Source organism: Trypanosoma grayi (assembly GCF_000691245.1).
Source record: "Trypanosoma grayi strain ANR4 Tgr_17_V1, whole genome shotgun sequence".
Lineage (NCBI taxonomy): Eukaryota > Euglenozoa > Kinetoplastea > Trypanosomatida > Trypanosomatidae > Trypanosoma > Trypanosoma grayi.
Window position 1 is genome coordinate 37056 of NW_008825636.1, and position 14594 is coordinate 51649.

At 54.2% G+C, this 14594-nt stretch overlaps 7 protein-coding genes across 7 annotated transcripts; all 7 read right to left on the minus strand.

The window, feature by feature from the left end:
- Positions 1–992: 992 nt before the first annotated feature.
- DQ04_00171140 (hypothetical protein) lies at positions 993–2144 on the minus strand (the record flags this gene model as incomplete). The annotated part of the gene is made up of 1 exon (XM_009308349.1): positions 993–2144. One exon carries the CDS (start codon positions 2142–2144, stop codon positions 993–995), a length of 1152 nt encoding a protein of 383 aa, XP_009306624.1.
- A 366-nt stretch (positions 2145–2510) lies between these two features.
- DQ04_00171150 (200 kDa antigen p200) lies at positions 2511–5588 on the minus strand (the record flags this gene model as incomplete). Its single annotated transcript, XM_009308350.1, has 1 exon — positions 2511–5588. The coding sequence occupies one exon, from the start codon at positions 5586–5588 to the stop codon at positions 2511–2513; it is 3078 nt and encodes a 1025-aa protein (XP_009306625.1).
- Positions 5589–6016: 428 nt separating this feature from the next.
- On the minus strand, positions 6017–6691 carry DQ04_00171160 (ras-related protein rab-5; the record flags this gene model as incomplete). The annotated part of the gene is made up of 1 exon (XM_009308351.1): positions 6017–6691. The coding sequence occupies one exon, from the start codon at positions 6689–6691 to the stop codon at positions 6017–6019; it is 675 nt and encodes a 224-aa protein (XP_009306626.1).
- A 728-nt stretch (positions 6692–7419) lies between these two features.
- DQ04_00171170 (AN1-type zinc finger protein 2B) lies at positions 7420–8337 on the minus strand (the record flags this gene model as incomplete). Its single annotated transcript, XM_009308352.1, has 1 exon — positions 7420–8337. One exon carries the CDS (start codon positions 8335–8337, stop codon positions 7420–7422), a length of 918 nt encoding a protein of 305 aa, XP_009306627.1.
- A 266-nt stretch (positions 8338–8603) lies between these two features.
- On the minus strand, positions 8604–10982 carry DQ04_00171180 (methyltransferase; the record flags this gene model as incomplete). Its single annotated transcript, XM_009308353.1, has 1 exon — positions 8604–10982. The coding sequence occupies one exon, from the start codon at positions 10980–10982 to the stop codon at positions 8604–8606; it is 2379 nt and encodes a 792-aa protein (XP_009306628.1).
- A 301-nt stretch (positions 10983–11283) lies between these two features.
- DQ04_00171190 (26S proteasome non-ATPase regulatory subunit 10) lies at positions 11284–12147 on the minus strand (the record flags this gene model as incomplete). The annotated part of the gene is made up of 1 exon (XM_009308354.1): positions 11284–12147. One exon carries the CDS (start codon positions 12145–12147, stop codon positions 11284–11286), a length of 864 nt encoding a protein of 287 aa, XP_009306629.1.
- Positions 12148–12483: 336 nt separating this feature from the next.
- On the minus strand, positions 12484–14337 carry DQ04_00171200 (phosphodiesterase; the record flags this gene model as incomplete). The annotated part of the gene is made up of 1 exon (XM_009308355.1): positions 12484–14337. One exon carries the CDS (start codon positions 14335–14337, stop codon positions 12484–12486), a length of 1854 nt encoding a protein of 617 aa, XP_009306630.1.
- Between the last annotated feature and the right edge of the window lie 257 nt (positions 14338–14594).

Sequence of the window (14594 nt, forward strand, 5' to 3'; positions counted from 1 at the left end):
CCCCCCCCACGTTCGTTTCCTCCGTCTTCTCTTCGCATCGTGCCACACGCACCCTGCGCCACAAAAGCACGAGGTAAGAGAGAGCGAAAAGAGAGGGCGGAGAACGGAGAGAGAAAACGCGTCAAACAAAGCAGCACAAGAGAAAGTCACCGTAGAAGCGAGACCAAAAATCGGGGGCTATCCACACTTGCCGCTACAGCTCGAGACCTTGAAGGAAAAAAAAAGGGGAATAGGGAATTCTCATTGCGTACACGCGCTTATGTGTTGCCTGCACAGTTGGGCGCAAGTGCAGTAACACGCCCACGCCACAAAGAGAGACAGAGCGAAATGAGGGGGAGGAGGGGGGGGGAGGCAGAGTGCAAATATAAGAAGAGGCAGCGGGAATAGCGGCGTCGAAGCACATCATTTATTCCTCCAAAGGACTACAAAAAGAGCACAGGAGGAGCGTTACAAAAGCAAAGACGTACCTCCAGAAACACAAGCAGAAAAACATCACATAAAAAAAAAGGAAAAAAAATGGATGAAGTACTGAAGAAAACGTCGCCACCGCCTCCAGCTCCATCTCTTCCCTCTTGCTTCCACTCCTTCACCTTCCACTCTGCCTTTCTGACTACATCACTACTAATGCAACAGCAGTTTCTACAGGGCGGTGGTACGCTGCATATCAACACGCGCACCCTTCTCTTTTTGTTATTCTTCTCGGCCCTTGTATTTTGATGTTCTCTTCTTGTTGATAGTTTTTTTTGTTGCTGTTGTTTTTTGTTGCTTCTTTTTCGTTTCAATTCTTTTTGATGGTTTTCCCCGCCCCCACCTCTTTCCTCAGTTTTCTTTTCTGCACTCAAACTTGGCACTCTTTCGTGTTATTCTTTTCATCATTTTTTTTTCTTGGTTTGCCTTGCGTTTTTGTTCATATGTTCCTTCTGTCATCCGGCCAGATCACCCAAAGCCTACGCACCCACCCACAGACGCACACGCTCCCATCGCCACCCTTATCACACATTGCTGCTATTGCTGTTGTTGTTGAGGGCGGTGGTGTAGTTGTGCTCATCACTCAGCGACGGCATGTGCAGCAGCGTCGAGACCGAGCCGCGGCAGACGGGACATTTGGGCGTGTGCCGCATCAACTCTTCCGCACAGGCCTTGCAGAGGCACATGTGGCGGCATGGCATCACCGCCGTGTCCTTCGCCATGGTGAGACAAATGACGCACAGGCCATCCTCCTCCTCCTCGCCATCATGTGGCACGATGGTGGTGCCGAGCATTACCTCCGTGTTGCCACCTGCCGCGCCGGGGTTGTCACCGTCGACGCCGAAGAGGTCCTCTACCACGTACGCCGACCCGCCAGCTGTGATGATTTGACTGATCACGCGCCGCTTCGGGTTGTCGGCGAGGTCGACGGCAGTGTGCTCCGTGTGCTCGACACCCTCCTCCGCAGAGCCCAGACCGCCGCTGCCGCCACCGTCCCTCTTACGCACCTCCTTCGTGCGGTAGCGCAGCATAATAACGCACGGCTGCTGCTTGGGGTAGTGCTTGTTGTACACGCGCTCCTTTTCCTCAAGCTTGGATACATCGATCTTAGCCGTGATCTTCCTATTCTCTTGCGGGCCCTCAAGGGAGATGCGAGGCGGCTCCATTTTGGGCTTGTTCGGCATATAAAAGACTTCGCCATCCTTGATGTACTCCTTCACACCCGTATGAATCTCGTACGTCAGGGAGGGGCACACACTCGTTACGGAGAAGGTCAGTATGTGGGTAGCCGCATCATAACTCACAGAAGACGCATCAATGGTGGCCAGCATCTTCACGATCTGTCCCTCCTGGACGCCACGCTGATTGTTTGAAGCTCCATTACCATTGTTGTTGTTGTTTTCTGTGGGTGGCGCTTGCTGCTGCTGCTGCTGCTGTGGTTGTTGCTGTTGTTGTTGTTGCTGTTGCTGTTGTTGTTGTTGTTGCTGTTGCCGCGGCGTACGTTGGGGACCCTGTTGCTCCCGCGACGGCACGTTGTTGCCGTTGGTTAACGAATGTCGCTGATTGCTGTATTGACTTGCTAAGTGTGTGGGCATGTTTGCCGGCGGCGATGGCGCGTTGGCGCCATTGTGGGCTTGGTGTCGAGAACGTCGGTCACGCGAGCTGCTTGCTCCCATTGCCCTGATTTCTTTTTTTTTTTTTTCACTGCACCCTTTCGCCTTCTTTTTTTCCCCTCTTTCCTTTTTTTTTGTTCTTTCTCTTTCTTTCCTCTTTGATGCGAAGGCCGCTGTGTTCTCTTTCCTTACCCTGTTTGTTTTACTGCCGGTTAGCCTTTTTCTTACACACCGTGGGCCCGCTCCCCTTCTATACCAATCTTACAGGGAGCAGTGATGGAAAACAAATATGCCACACCCACGCACCCCTCTTACACGAAAGAGACAGAGAGAGAGAGAGAGACACACACACACACACACATACGCACAACCAGAAATATAAGTACATGCACACATGGAGAAGTAAAAGGGGAAGTAGAACGAGTAGAATTACAAATAGCCGTAGTGGCGAACCGCGGTGGAACCTCGTTGCACCAACGGCACCCCACTCCGACTGAGAGATCGACTCATAGACGCACAGGTGGAAGCCTGCTGTTGCTGTTGCTCCTGTTGCTGTGGCCTTTCCTTCAGTGACTTTCGTGTGCTCCCTCGCCCAGCACCCACAGCAGCAGTCGCAGTAGTGGTACTAACAGCGGTAGAAGGAATGCCATGACGCATGGGACGCACGGCACCCGGTCGTTGCGCCACCATATGTGCCTTCATCGCGGCCAGCTCCTCTTCAAGGACGGCAAGGCGCTCAGCGTCGGCCGACAGCTTTTGGGTTGCTCCTCCACCTGCTGCTCTTTTTGCTGCTGCTGCTGAGCCACTGCTAAGGACAGCATCCACAGCCAGCTGTGGCGCCGATTGTGATGACTCCCCTGCCGCTGCTGCTACTGTTGCTCTACTAGACACCGTCGCCAGATCTAAATGCTGTGGAAAGACTGCTGGTTGAAGTTGCTGCTGGTTCTGTTGCTGTTGTTGTTGTTGTTGTTGGTGCTGCTGTTGCGGGTATTCCAGCGCCGTCCGGTACGCCTCTCGCAACTGCGCCTTCAGCAAGGAGTTCAAGTCGACAAGAGACTGTTTTTCGCTTGTCAGCGCGTCGACATCTTGGCGTGTGAGGTGCAGCTCTTTCGTGAGGCTGTCACGTTCACGAAGGAGATCCCGGACGCTCTGTTCCAGCTGCAGATACTTCCGTCGCCAGAGCTCCGCTTCGCGTAAAAGCACCATGTCCTTCTCCGGGCCATCGCCCGGCCGCTTACCACCGCGTCGGTGGCTCTTCGCCTCACCCTTGTCGCTGTCGCTACCCTCGTCACCCTCCTCCGGTTTACCAGACGGCGCCCGTCGCCTCTGTTGTTGTTGATATTGCTGCTCCTTGAGGGATTGGCGCATGCGTTCGTACGCCTCCTTCGCGTTCTGGTATTCCTGCCGCAGCCGTTGGTCTTCGCGGTCACGCTGGTGCAGCGCCGCAGTCTCCGTTGAGCGCGCGCGCAAAATCTCCAGCTGGTAGCGTGATGTCTCTTCCTCCTTCTCGCGAAGCGCGTCTTGTAAGCGTTGGTTGTCATCGCGGGCCCGCAGCAAATCCTCCTGCAGCTCCTGCACGCGCCGCTGTGTCTCCTTCGCAGACTTCACCACCGGGTCGTTCTGCAGCTCCATCGTAAAGGAGGCCACCTGCTCGCGTATCGCCGCGTTAGTGCGTTCGAGCTCCAGCGCCTTCTTCTCGAGTGCCTCCTTGTCACGTCGCAGGGCGTCGATGAGCCCACGCTGCCCGTTGACGTCCTCCGCAAGGTGGTAGTGCTCCTCCAGAGCACGGCGCGCCGCCTCGCTGGCATGAAGCTCGCGTGTGAGCCGAGCCATTTCCGCCTGTGACCGCTCCTGGGCGTCGCGCTGTTGCCGCCGCACCCGCTCCGCCTCCTCGCGTGCGTCCTCCGCGTCGCGGCCGGCAGCGTGCAGTTTCTCATCGGCAACACGCTGCAGTTCCTGCGCGTGGGCAGCGGTGCGCTGCTCTTCCTCGCTGCAGCGCTGCAGTTCCCGCCGGCCGCGCTCCAGCTCCTGTTCACACTGCACCCGCCTACGCTCAGAGCTCTCGTGTAGCTTCTGCCACTCGCTCACGCGACTCAGAAGCGCGCTGTTATCTTGTTGCGCCGCCTCCAGCTCGCTCTGCACCTTCTGCACGCGCTGAGACAGCTGAAGCTCTGTCTCTATCCATGTCCGGCGCTGTTCTTCCACCTGAGATGCCGCCTGGCGGTACCGCTCCTGTGTCTCGCGGCTCTCCTCCAAGAAGCGCTTGGCGTCCTCATCGCGCTGCAGACGCGCCGCCTGAAGGCGCTCCTGTAGATCTGTCACTTGCGACTGCAGTTGGCCGCACTCTATCTCTAGCTTATTTGCCCGCTGTGTATGCTGGCGGATGCTGTCCTCCGCGGTGGCAATACCTTGCCCCATTATAGCGCTGCACTCATTCAGTTTCGCCTCGAACTTGCACTGTTTTTCCGCTAACTCTGCCACCGCGGCATCATACCGCTGTTGGAGCGTCTCGTGCTCATGTTTCAGAAGAGAGAGAGCCTGCGTCACCTCCACACAGCGCCCCTCGCACGCCATCTTCTCACGCTGCACCGCATCAATCGTCTCAAGGGAGGCGCTAAGCTTCTCCTCCATCCGTTGTAACTGCTGTTTCCATTTGTCTTCTAGCTCTACCGCCAACGCCTCACTCTTCTGCGTCACCTCCACCCGGGCATCATCAAGTGTCTTAAATCGCCGCAGGTATTCCTCGTGGAGCCGCTGCTTCTCGGCCTCCAACGCCGTGTCCTTGTGGGTGATCGCGTCCTTCAGCTGTCTCTCCTTGAGCTGGTATGCCTGCTGTACCTTCTGTACGGCCTCTTCGCGTCGCACCTCCGTCTCGCGCAGCCGCTGCCGCAGCTGATGCGTCTCCTGTTCTAAGCCCTCCAGCCGCTTCGTCGTTGCCGCCTCCTCAGACTTGAGGCGCTTCAGCTCGTCATAGAGGGATTGGAGCTGTGTCGCTGCTTCCTCCAACGCCGCGTCACGATCCTTTATGAGATCGTAGTTAAATTGGTAGTCCTCTTCGGTCTTGCGCAGTTGCGCACGCAGCACCTCGAGTTCTTCTTCGCGGCGTTGGAGTGAACATTCAAGTGTTAAGATGCGGTGCTCTACGACGCTACGCAATTCAATCTGTTTCTGCTCAATCTCCGCGTATTCGGCGGCGGCGGTGGTGGTGGACAGTGGCGACGCGTCCTCCATTGCCCCGTTCGCAGCAGTAACGGCTCCAACTGGAGAAGAACCCACGGCAGAACCGCACGTCTGAAGTGTGTTCATCGCCATTGGGCTCCGTATCACTGCAACGCTACTGGCAGTGACAGAGCGTTTCGCTGGAGACGATGTGGTGGGTGAGCGTGGCGGTGGTGGTTGTGCGAGTGGTGGTAGCTGCGCCACCACCGCCTCCGTAACAGAAGTAGGAGCAGAAACAGGGGGAGGAGGAGCATATATTCCTGCAGAGCCCCTGTGGGTATCCTGCATTGCGTGAGAATTATGAGCCTCGACGCCGCTCTCCACACTGGATCGGACTAAAACAAACAAACAAACACGCAGACACGCACCTTTTTTTTACCCCTGCGAGAGAATGCGGGATTCGCCTAGAAAAAAGAGAGTTAACGACAGGGAGAGGAAAGCATATAGTTCTGCTTCCATTGTTTTCTTTTTTTTTTTTGGCTTTGGCAGGGAACCTCGCCAACCGTCGCACAGCTCATGCTCCCTGCGGTAGTGGCAGCCAACTTTTTTTCACTCATATTAGCAAACATTGATTGGGCACAAAAACAAAAAAAAAGGTGCATAGCGCTCGTCTACTGGTCCACGCCCACCTTCACGAGCAGGCGCTGCGGTTAGGACAGCACGGATGCTACTACTACTAAGGCTAGCGTCATGCATTTTCCCACATGTTTTGGCGTTCAGCACGCACAACCTCTCTCCTGCTTCTGCGGTCGTGATGGAGGCTCCAGTCGCCTTGCGCCACGTGCGCCCCCCGCACCGTGGGCGGACGAAGACGCGAGCCCATGTTCCAAGAGCGTCCGCGCGAGTTCTACAAACACTTCCTCGATATTGAAGTTATCTTTCGCCGAGGTCTCAAAGAAGCCGTTCACGCCCTCCTCCTGCGCGAGTGCGGCGCCCTCCTCGTACGAAACCTGCCGCAACGACTCCAGATCCTTCTTGTTCCCCAGCAGGAAGATGGTAAGGGTCGGGTCCGCGTTGGAGTGCAGCTCGCGCAGCCACGTCTGTGCCTTCTTGAGACTATCGGCACTCGTGATATCGTACACCACCAGCGCGCCGCACGCCCCGCGGTAATATATGGGCGCGAGAGAGCGGTAGCGCTCCTGTCCCGCCGTGTCCCATATTTCGTACTTGACAGATCCGCCGGCGGTGGCCTCTGGAGCGGCGGAGGACGGCGGCACCGTCACGCTGCGCGAGAGAAACGCGGCGCCGACAGTTGTCTCCTGGTTGGGGTGAAACTCATTGCGCGCGAACCGCAGGGCGATGGAACTCTTGCCTACCGCAGACTCCCCGAGAAGGACAATTTTGGCGGTGGCGGTTTCGAGTCGTTCGTGCTCTGTCGCTGGCGACGTCATTTGTTCTGTTTTCTTTTCCTTTGTGGGAGGGGAGAGGGGGACGGAGAAGGCGGTGTTGTTCCCCACGTGCTTTGCTTCTGTACGCTTTGTATTTGTTTTGCTTCTTTGCTTCGCAGCGCAGAACTTGATGCGTGCCGAACAAAGCACGAGTAGAATGCGGGGAGGGTGGGCGGGAACGAGAGAAGTGGCACAATGAACCCCACGGGGACGACCCGCACACACAAACACAGACACGGACACAGACACAGACACACTCACGAGGATAGTAATCAAAATAATAATAATAATAATAGTAAAACGGAAAGAAGCAAAACACCTTTTTAAAACATGATGTTTCATTGTTTGCATTCACATCCTCTCGCTTCTCTTCAGCTCAGCGCCTCCAAAATAGGAAAAAACAGAAAGAAAACGCAAATACACAACGCAATATAACATCAGCCACCCTGTTGCTACTACTTGTTGCCCCGGCAAGATGCAACAAAAGCGCAACAGCAAAGAGGGAAGCACAAACACCCCCTCCCCCATAACCATGATTCATCCGTTAAGAGGAGGAGACGCAGATGATCCAATTAGAGTACGGGGGAAAAAAGGAAATATCATCACCTCTAACAAAACAAGAGGTCATGGCTCACAGCCCCATCTCCTTAGAATCCATCACATGGCATATCAAACACAAATTAAGCCTACATGGCAATCCAATATGCACGAATAGCCGCATTACGTACCTCTCATATCAGAATGCAATCGCCTTGGCTCTTACGATTCTTGCGTTGGTTTTTATCTTGCGCAGACACAAGCATCGTGAGAACACTTTCTGGTACGTTTTGCTCCTTCCCAATATACACAACTGTGCCGTCTTTCACACCCGTCTCTTGCAGCGTCGCCGAGAGACGTGCCACCTGGAGTGAGTACTTCCTCGAAGAACGCGGTCCCTGTAGCACGTGCACCACCCACATCCCCTTCGCCGAGTTAATGTTGGCACTCCCGAGGGCAGCCTGACTGACAGCAAGGTCCAACAAACGGCCCATCACCATCTGGTTTGAGAAGTGCATGAAGAACGGGGCAATACTAAGTCCCTTGGCAAAAGTAATCAGCGGGGTTACGCTATTTTCCGTTTTTTTACCAAAAGCCGTACTGGGCGTGTTGCACGGACTGTTTTTTAATTGCATCTGAGCACAAGTGGAGACCGAACCGGGGGATTGAGGCGGTGGAGATTCAACAGGCAATTTCCGTGCCGCCCTACAACGGTGACGCGCGGGTGCTCGGTGTTCGATGCAGTACATATTTCTACAATTCTCACATATTACCGCTGCAGGATCATTCTTGGTGCAACCGTCATAGCTGCAGTAGTTCATGCGTTCCTTCCTCGCTTTCGGTGACGGCGCTGGGCAGCAGCCGCGGTCAATGTGCCGTGAGACCGCCTCGTCCGGTGACTGGCCGCTGTGCTCCAATGGAACGTGGTGGCCACATATGGGGCACAGGAGCGACCGCTTATCGAACGCGGGGCAGCTGTGCGCGCTCGCCGCTGTGTGTTCACAGCAGAACATGCCACCGCAGAGCCCACAGCGCGCGGCGAGGAAGTCTACTTGCTCACAGCCGGGGAACGTGCAACGTTTCGACTCATCGTCCTGAACGCCAACTTGCATAGCGTGCGTTCACGCCTAATATCCCTGACGACAAGCACAAAAACAAAAAAAAATCCAAATAGCGTGCAGGGCCCCGAGGACAGTCACAATATTTTTTTTTGTGAGAAAAGAAGAAATGAAGAAATCCGAAACAACACACAGTCAATTTTCAAATTAATTTGTTGCTCTTTTTTTTTTTTGCCGTTGTGCCGTTGTGCGACAGCGAATGCGGATAACAACATAATTTAATCGCCCTTAATGAGAAATCAAATCCTCCTCCAGCCCCATCAAACACTGGCAGCATCAGCGGGTGACGTCACGTTGGTCCCATCAACACCCAAGAAAGCGAGAAGGCCGAATGTGCGCAGCGAGGCGTCCACCGCCAACTCGAGTTTTGAGCCGCTCAGTGTTGCACTCAGCCACCAAGGGCCCTCCTCGCCTGCCAGTTTGCCACCCACAAGACCGAGTAGAACTCCCCCAACCATTACGCTTTCGGCAAGCATACTCTGTACTTCATGTGTGGGGGGCTCCGTCCACTCGGTAGATGTAAGGATAGTGTGCAATTTTCCGTCATGGCGAAGAAACGGCAGTACACCATCCTGTGCAGCGGAGGCATGGCCCAAAATAACACGCCAGTGGTCCTGCAGCCACACAAACCCATTGGAGAGCAGCTGCTTCAGAAGCTGTGGGTGGTGCGCAGCACTAAGTACCATCCTCCGTGCTCCCATGAGCGGAGCGAGGTAAGAGGCTGCCTCGACCACTGCCCGCCAGCGGCACGGCGCGTCCGCGAGGAACTTTCCGTCGTACGCTTCGAATGCACGCACACCGACAGAGACAATCTCCACACCGGGGCCTTTGTACGGTCGCGTCCCGAAGAGCATGCGCGCCGCAGCGGACGTCACCAACACGATACGCCGACAGGGACCACCATTCGAGTTCAGGTGGTAAACAGGCACCAGGCCGTGCGCCGACTCCTCTTCCTTCTCATCTGTCTGTTGCTGCAAGGCGCTGTAGTATTGAAAGTTGCTGGCGCAATCAGGGTCAAACTGGTAGAACTTCGCGATTTCGCACCACACTGTGTCGTCCCTTGCAACAGGTGCCCACAGCTTTCCTTTCGTCCACTCATTTAACTTCTCGCGCAGCGTCGGTAGTGGCGCCCAGTCTGGCAGTGACCGCTTGCGAAACGCAGCAACAAAGAAGCCGCCTGTATTGTCACGGTGGGGTAACACACGCAACAGTTTCCGACCGTCATACGTCGAAGGGAGAATAGCAGTCCGTAGCTGGTCCACGTTGGGCGACAGTACGCCACCTGCAGAGTGTAGTACTGCGCCGCGTTCCTTCAATATAGCGTTAACATCAAGGAGCTCCACTGCGTCACCGAACAGCTCCAACCCTGCGCAGACCACTTCCTCGTCTTCCTTTGGATTCATACTACACGTGCTGTAAACAAGGATGCCACCCTCACGCAACAAGTCGAGGCCGCGTCGCAGCAATGCCTTCTGCGTCGGCACGAGTGACTTTACATACGCAGGGCTCCACGAGCTCGCCGATGCCGGCTCCTTGCGCAATGTGCCGTCGCCGCTGCATGGGACGTCACAAATAATGCGATCGAAGCGGTGTTCTGTAAACGTCTTTTCTCCTTCACCAGAAGAAGAGAACAGCCTCGGCCATTGAACAGCATCACATCGCATGCAAATAGTGTTCGGTGCGTGATACCGCTTCAGCCGCGCAGGCAAGACCTGCGTAGCCTTCACACGGTCCTTCTCATTCACAAGAACCACACCCTGTGATACAGTAGAGGTGTTCCACGTCTCCTTGAGCATATCATCAAGAACTTGCAGTGTCTTACTACCTGGTGCTGCACACATATCCAGCACCGCATGATGCGGTTGGATGCCCGCCACTAACACCGGCAACACAGATACAACCTCTTGGAATGACACGGCGTTGGCAGCGTGGAGCGTCCGGCAGATGTACTCCACACGCGGGTCTGCATGGTACGCGGCATGCGCGCAGCCATAAAGTCCAGAGTAAGACGGCAACAGAGGTGCAACAGGCTGCAGAACCTTACACAGGTCTTTGTCGTGCTGAAGAAATTGTTGGGCAACGTGCCGCAACATCTTTTCATTTTGGTGAACTCGCAGTGTCATCGGTAGCGGCGAAGACAAACAGTCAAGGAACTTCTTCCACTCCGTATCCACGTCCTCTGTGGCGAAAGAACCCAACAGAGTGGCAAATCGATCACCCTTATAGTACTTCAACAGCGGGGCATTCTCATCAATGGGAGCCGCACTCCCGACATTCCGCCGCCGCTCATGTACATTGACAGGGGCAATGGCCTGACCAATTGCAAAACACAACTCTGTAACATCGATACAGTCAGCTGACGACTGACTACGCGGCACACGACGCGCGACCGCCAGGAGGTCCTTGCTGCAAGTGCCGTCGCCCAGCTCCTTGCAGAGGCGTGCCAGCCCATCGCCAACGAGAACAAGAACGCCACCACCGTCATCGCCGTCGTCTATTCGCTGTCGCGTGGCGAACGTTTCCAAGTAACGCAATGGTGCCGACGGGTCATCATGCGGGGAAACGCGCGCGACGAGGGCGGCGAGTGCAGACGGGATGCACTCACGCTCCCGCTTCCGCCGCTCCTCACGACGCTTCATGGCTGCCTCTTCGACGGTTAGCGGTGTGCACGTGTGTGTGTGTGTGTGTGGGCTACTACCCTTTTTCTCCCCCTTATCACACCTGGGGACAGCACAGAAGAGACAGGTAGCATCTCGCACGCACCACGCGTGTGAAACAAAAGTGAAACAGGCAAGCACATAAGATCACTGAAGATCAGCAACAACCTGATTTTTTTTTGTTGTTTTCCGTTCTGTTGCTTCTTTTTTTTTTTTTNTTTTTTTTTTTCGTGCGTTTTCCTTTCCTTTTAACAGTAGGGAAGCGGGGAGAAGTGTGGTGGGATCAGACCTCCCAGAACTCCTTTCCTTCCTTGTTCCGGATAGCACGATCGGCGCCGTGGCGCAGAAGGTAGCGGCCCAACTCTTCGTTGTTGTCCATCGATGCGTAGAACAGGGCGGTCTCACCGCGGTAGTCTTGAAGATTCATCCACCGTCGGTGCTCCACTGGCTTGTGTGTCCTCTTGCTTGCCGAAACAAGCTCCTCAACGACGTCAGTCGCGCCACGACCCGTACTGCGATGAAGCGCCGATTGTCCACGCTTGTTTTGTTGATCAATCGATGCCCCCAGGTTCAGCAAGAAGCGCACCATGGCGATGTTACCGCGCCCGGCAGAATGCAGGAGTGGTGTGTTACCGTGGATATCTGGTTGATTCACGACAGCTTTTGTATGCTCCGCAACGAGCTCCTCTACGCCGTCTGTGCTCTCCGCCTCCGCCTCCGCCCCCACTGCGGCTCTCCTCTCCGCAAGTTTCCACCACCGTTGCTCCGCTGCAGCCGTGAGCAGCTCCGTCAGGAATGCCTCCGGTGCCCCAACCATGCACGCCGTTATGAAGGGTGACGCACCGTCGTGATCCTCGCTGCACGCAAGGGCACAGTACGGGGCGCTCAGGAGCATGCTTGCAAGAGAGAAATTCCGCATGGCCACCGCCCAATGCAGGGCTGTCCTGCCGTCGTCGTCCTGGTAGCCCCAAACGCCACCGAAGGTCTGGTGCATCCGGTCGTGTGCTTCCCGGGTAAAGCCGGCCGCGACGCCGTCCTCTACCTCCTCCGCCTCGAGTGCGAGACGCGCCGGGCACAGCTGCTTGAGGCGCTCGATGATGGGCTCTACCCCGCCGCCCGCGCACAGCTCTGAGAGGTGAGTGCTCATCTCGCTCCCTTTTGTGGATAGCGGCCCAACACCAACACAATGGTGTGGAAGGAAAAAAGAAAAGAAAAAAGCCGGGCACAAAAAGTTTAAGGTAACAATAACGGGAAGCGCTTCTTCTACTGGTCCCGTACCTCGTCGAAGTATGTCGAAAGGTCAGTGCACACTTCAGAACAGTTGATGCACAGTACTACATCTTCATTCGGTGTAGCGCAGACGACCCTTTCATACACAGTTCCCCGCTATACATGGACAAAAAAAAGGGGTGGGCCTAGGTATTGTGGTAACAAAACGCTAAAGGAGCACATTTTTCATTTTCACTGCTTCCACGCGGATGCGTCACTCCCGCCCATTCTGCATCCAGTACGCCTTGCAGGATTCGGCGCACTCTACAGCAAAACGCATGTTGGGTACCAACTCTGCCACCATCTCAAAGAACGGTACAATAATGTAGTTCATAAAGGAAATCTGCCCCTTGGCAAGAGCAGGCTCCAGACGGTTCATGAATGGGCTACATGGCATACCGATATTACGTTCCCGGTCACCCTGCATGTAGAACTCATCAGACACCTTTGAGCTCCATCGGAGGTAAATGTCGAGTGGCCTCCCGCAGTTTGAGATGTCAGCCATCTTTAACGCAATGGCTAGGGCCAGATTTTGGTCATCACGGTCCGTAAAGGCAGCGTGCTCCCCCAGCCGTCGCTTAAACTGTGCCACATACTTTCCATGTAAACCCATATCCGTCGCAAGCACCATCTCAATAATTGTATCCCGAATTTCTCTTCGATGCTCCTCTGAAAAACTAGAAAGTATATTGAAGTTTGGGGTCTTCATAAGTTCAAAAACGCTAGCAATATGCATATTTTCCAACACACTACGATCGTTATAAAGCGTTGCACTATAGGACTGTGTCTTGATGTGAAAGTTGTTATTAACACCAGGATGATTATAGTCGTGAATAGCTGCAGCAAAGAGAGCGGCAAACACCTGTCTATCGGACAACTGGCACCGATTTATCATTCCTCCTTTGTTCAGTATATAATGCGTAATGTGTAGCACATCTGCAGCGTGCATGGAGTTGTGGTATGGGTTGCCGTGGTAGCCAGCTTCAACGTTGCTGATCCAGTTTAAGGCGATCTGCTCGTCAATGTTAAACTTGACGAGGAATGCATACTTTATCAGAAGCGCGTACATGGTCACAAAGAGAGAACCGCCATTTGGCTGATTCTGCAAGGATGAGTAATCATCTCCACACATAGCTGTCTGAATCTCAAATACATTGTAGTCCCACTCGTCCAATCTATCGAGGGATTTCCATACCACCTCCCATCTCTTATTGGTGAAATTTCGTGTCCGTTGTGAAAGCTCTTCTGGAGTGAAAGGTACAATTACGCAGTTGTATACTGCATTCGGGTCCGTGTTATCGTCAGTACACCAGCGGCTCTTGATGAGACGCAGGAGTTCAACCTCGTATTGTTTGCATTCAGCATCCCCCAGAGGCTGTCGAATGCGGCCCTTGTTAACAGGAACTGTCTTGCTATGATCGCTCTTGCTGTGGATTTTTACACGCTCTTTCGTGCTACTTGCTCTCCAAGCCTCCTCCTCTGCTTCTGCAATCTTCGCACGCAATTCCTCTATCCGTTGGATATTGTAGACGTCTTGTTTCTTTTTTCGTACATTACTTTCCTTCAGTACACGGATCTCCTTTTCGAGGTGCTCCACTTGCATCCGAGCCTGTGTTGCCTCCGCCGCCACCTCCTCCAGTTGGCGTTCCTTCTCTCTAGAGTACAGCTGGATGTGGTAAACATCCACCAGACTCTTCACAATCACCGGAAAAAGGTCCTCATCTGTCTTGCCCACCTTCAGGCAAATGCTGCACTTTTCCGGATCACCGATGGCGGCATGACACAACACCTCAACAGCGGTGTCCGTCGCCGCCTTGACAGTAACATTTGCGTGGTCAAAGGCTTCTTGCATAACATTGAAAAAGTAAGCCCAGCTGACTTGCTCGCCGAGAAAAGTTTTTGCCTTTAAAAGACTCACCTCGTCAAACTCATCCTTGTAGCAATCCCCGTCACCTGCCGCCACGTAAACACTGAGCCGTTCAGCCGATTCATTTATTTTCACCATAACAGACCATTGACTATCTGTTGTGTGGAACAAGCTCGGGCAACGATGCAACTCCGCTAACATGTTGGCTGTATTTAATATGCCTTTTATCTTGCAACTATTTTCGCCGCACAATTTTTATTCTTATTCACCGACGTATTTGTCTAAGCTATTATACACCCACGTGAAACGGCGAAAGTACGTGTCTGTCAGACTACCTGTTTGTATGTATGTTTAGGTGTATTTATGCGACAAGGTGGGCAATACGTACGTGTGGACCTCTCCTTGAACAAAACGCCCAGTACGCCTTTCCACATCAGTAAATAACACAAAAAAAAAAA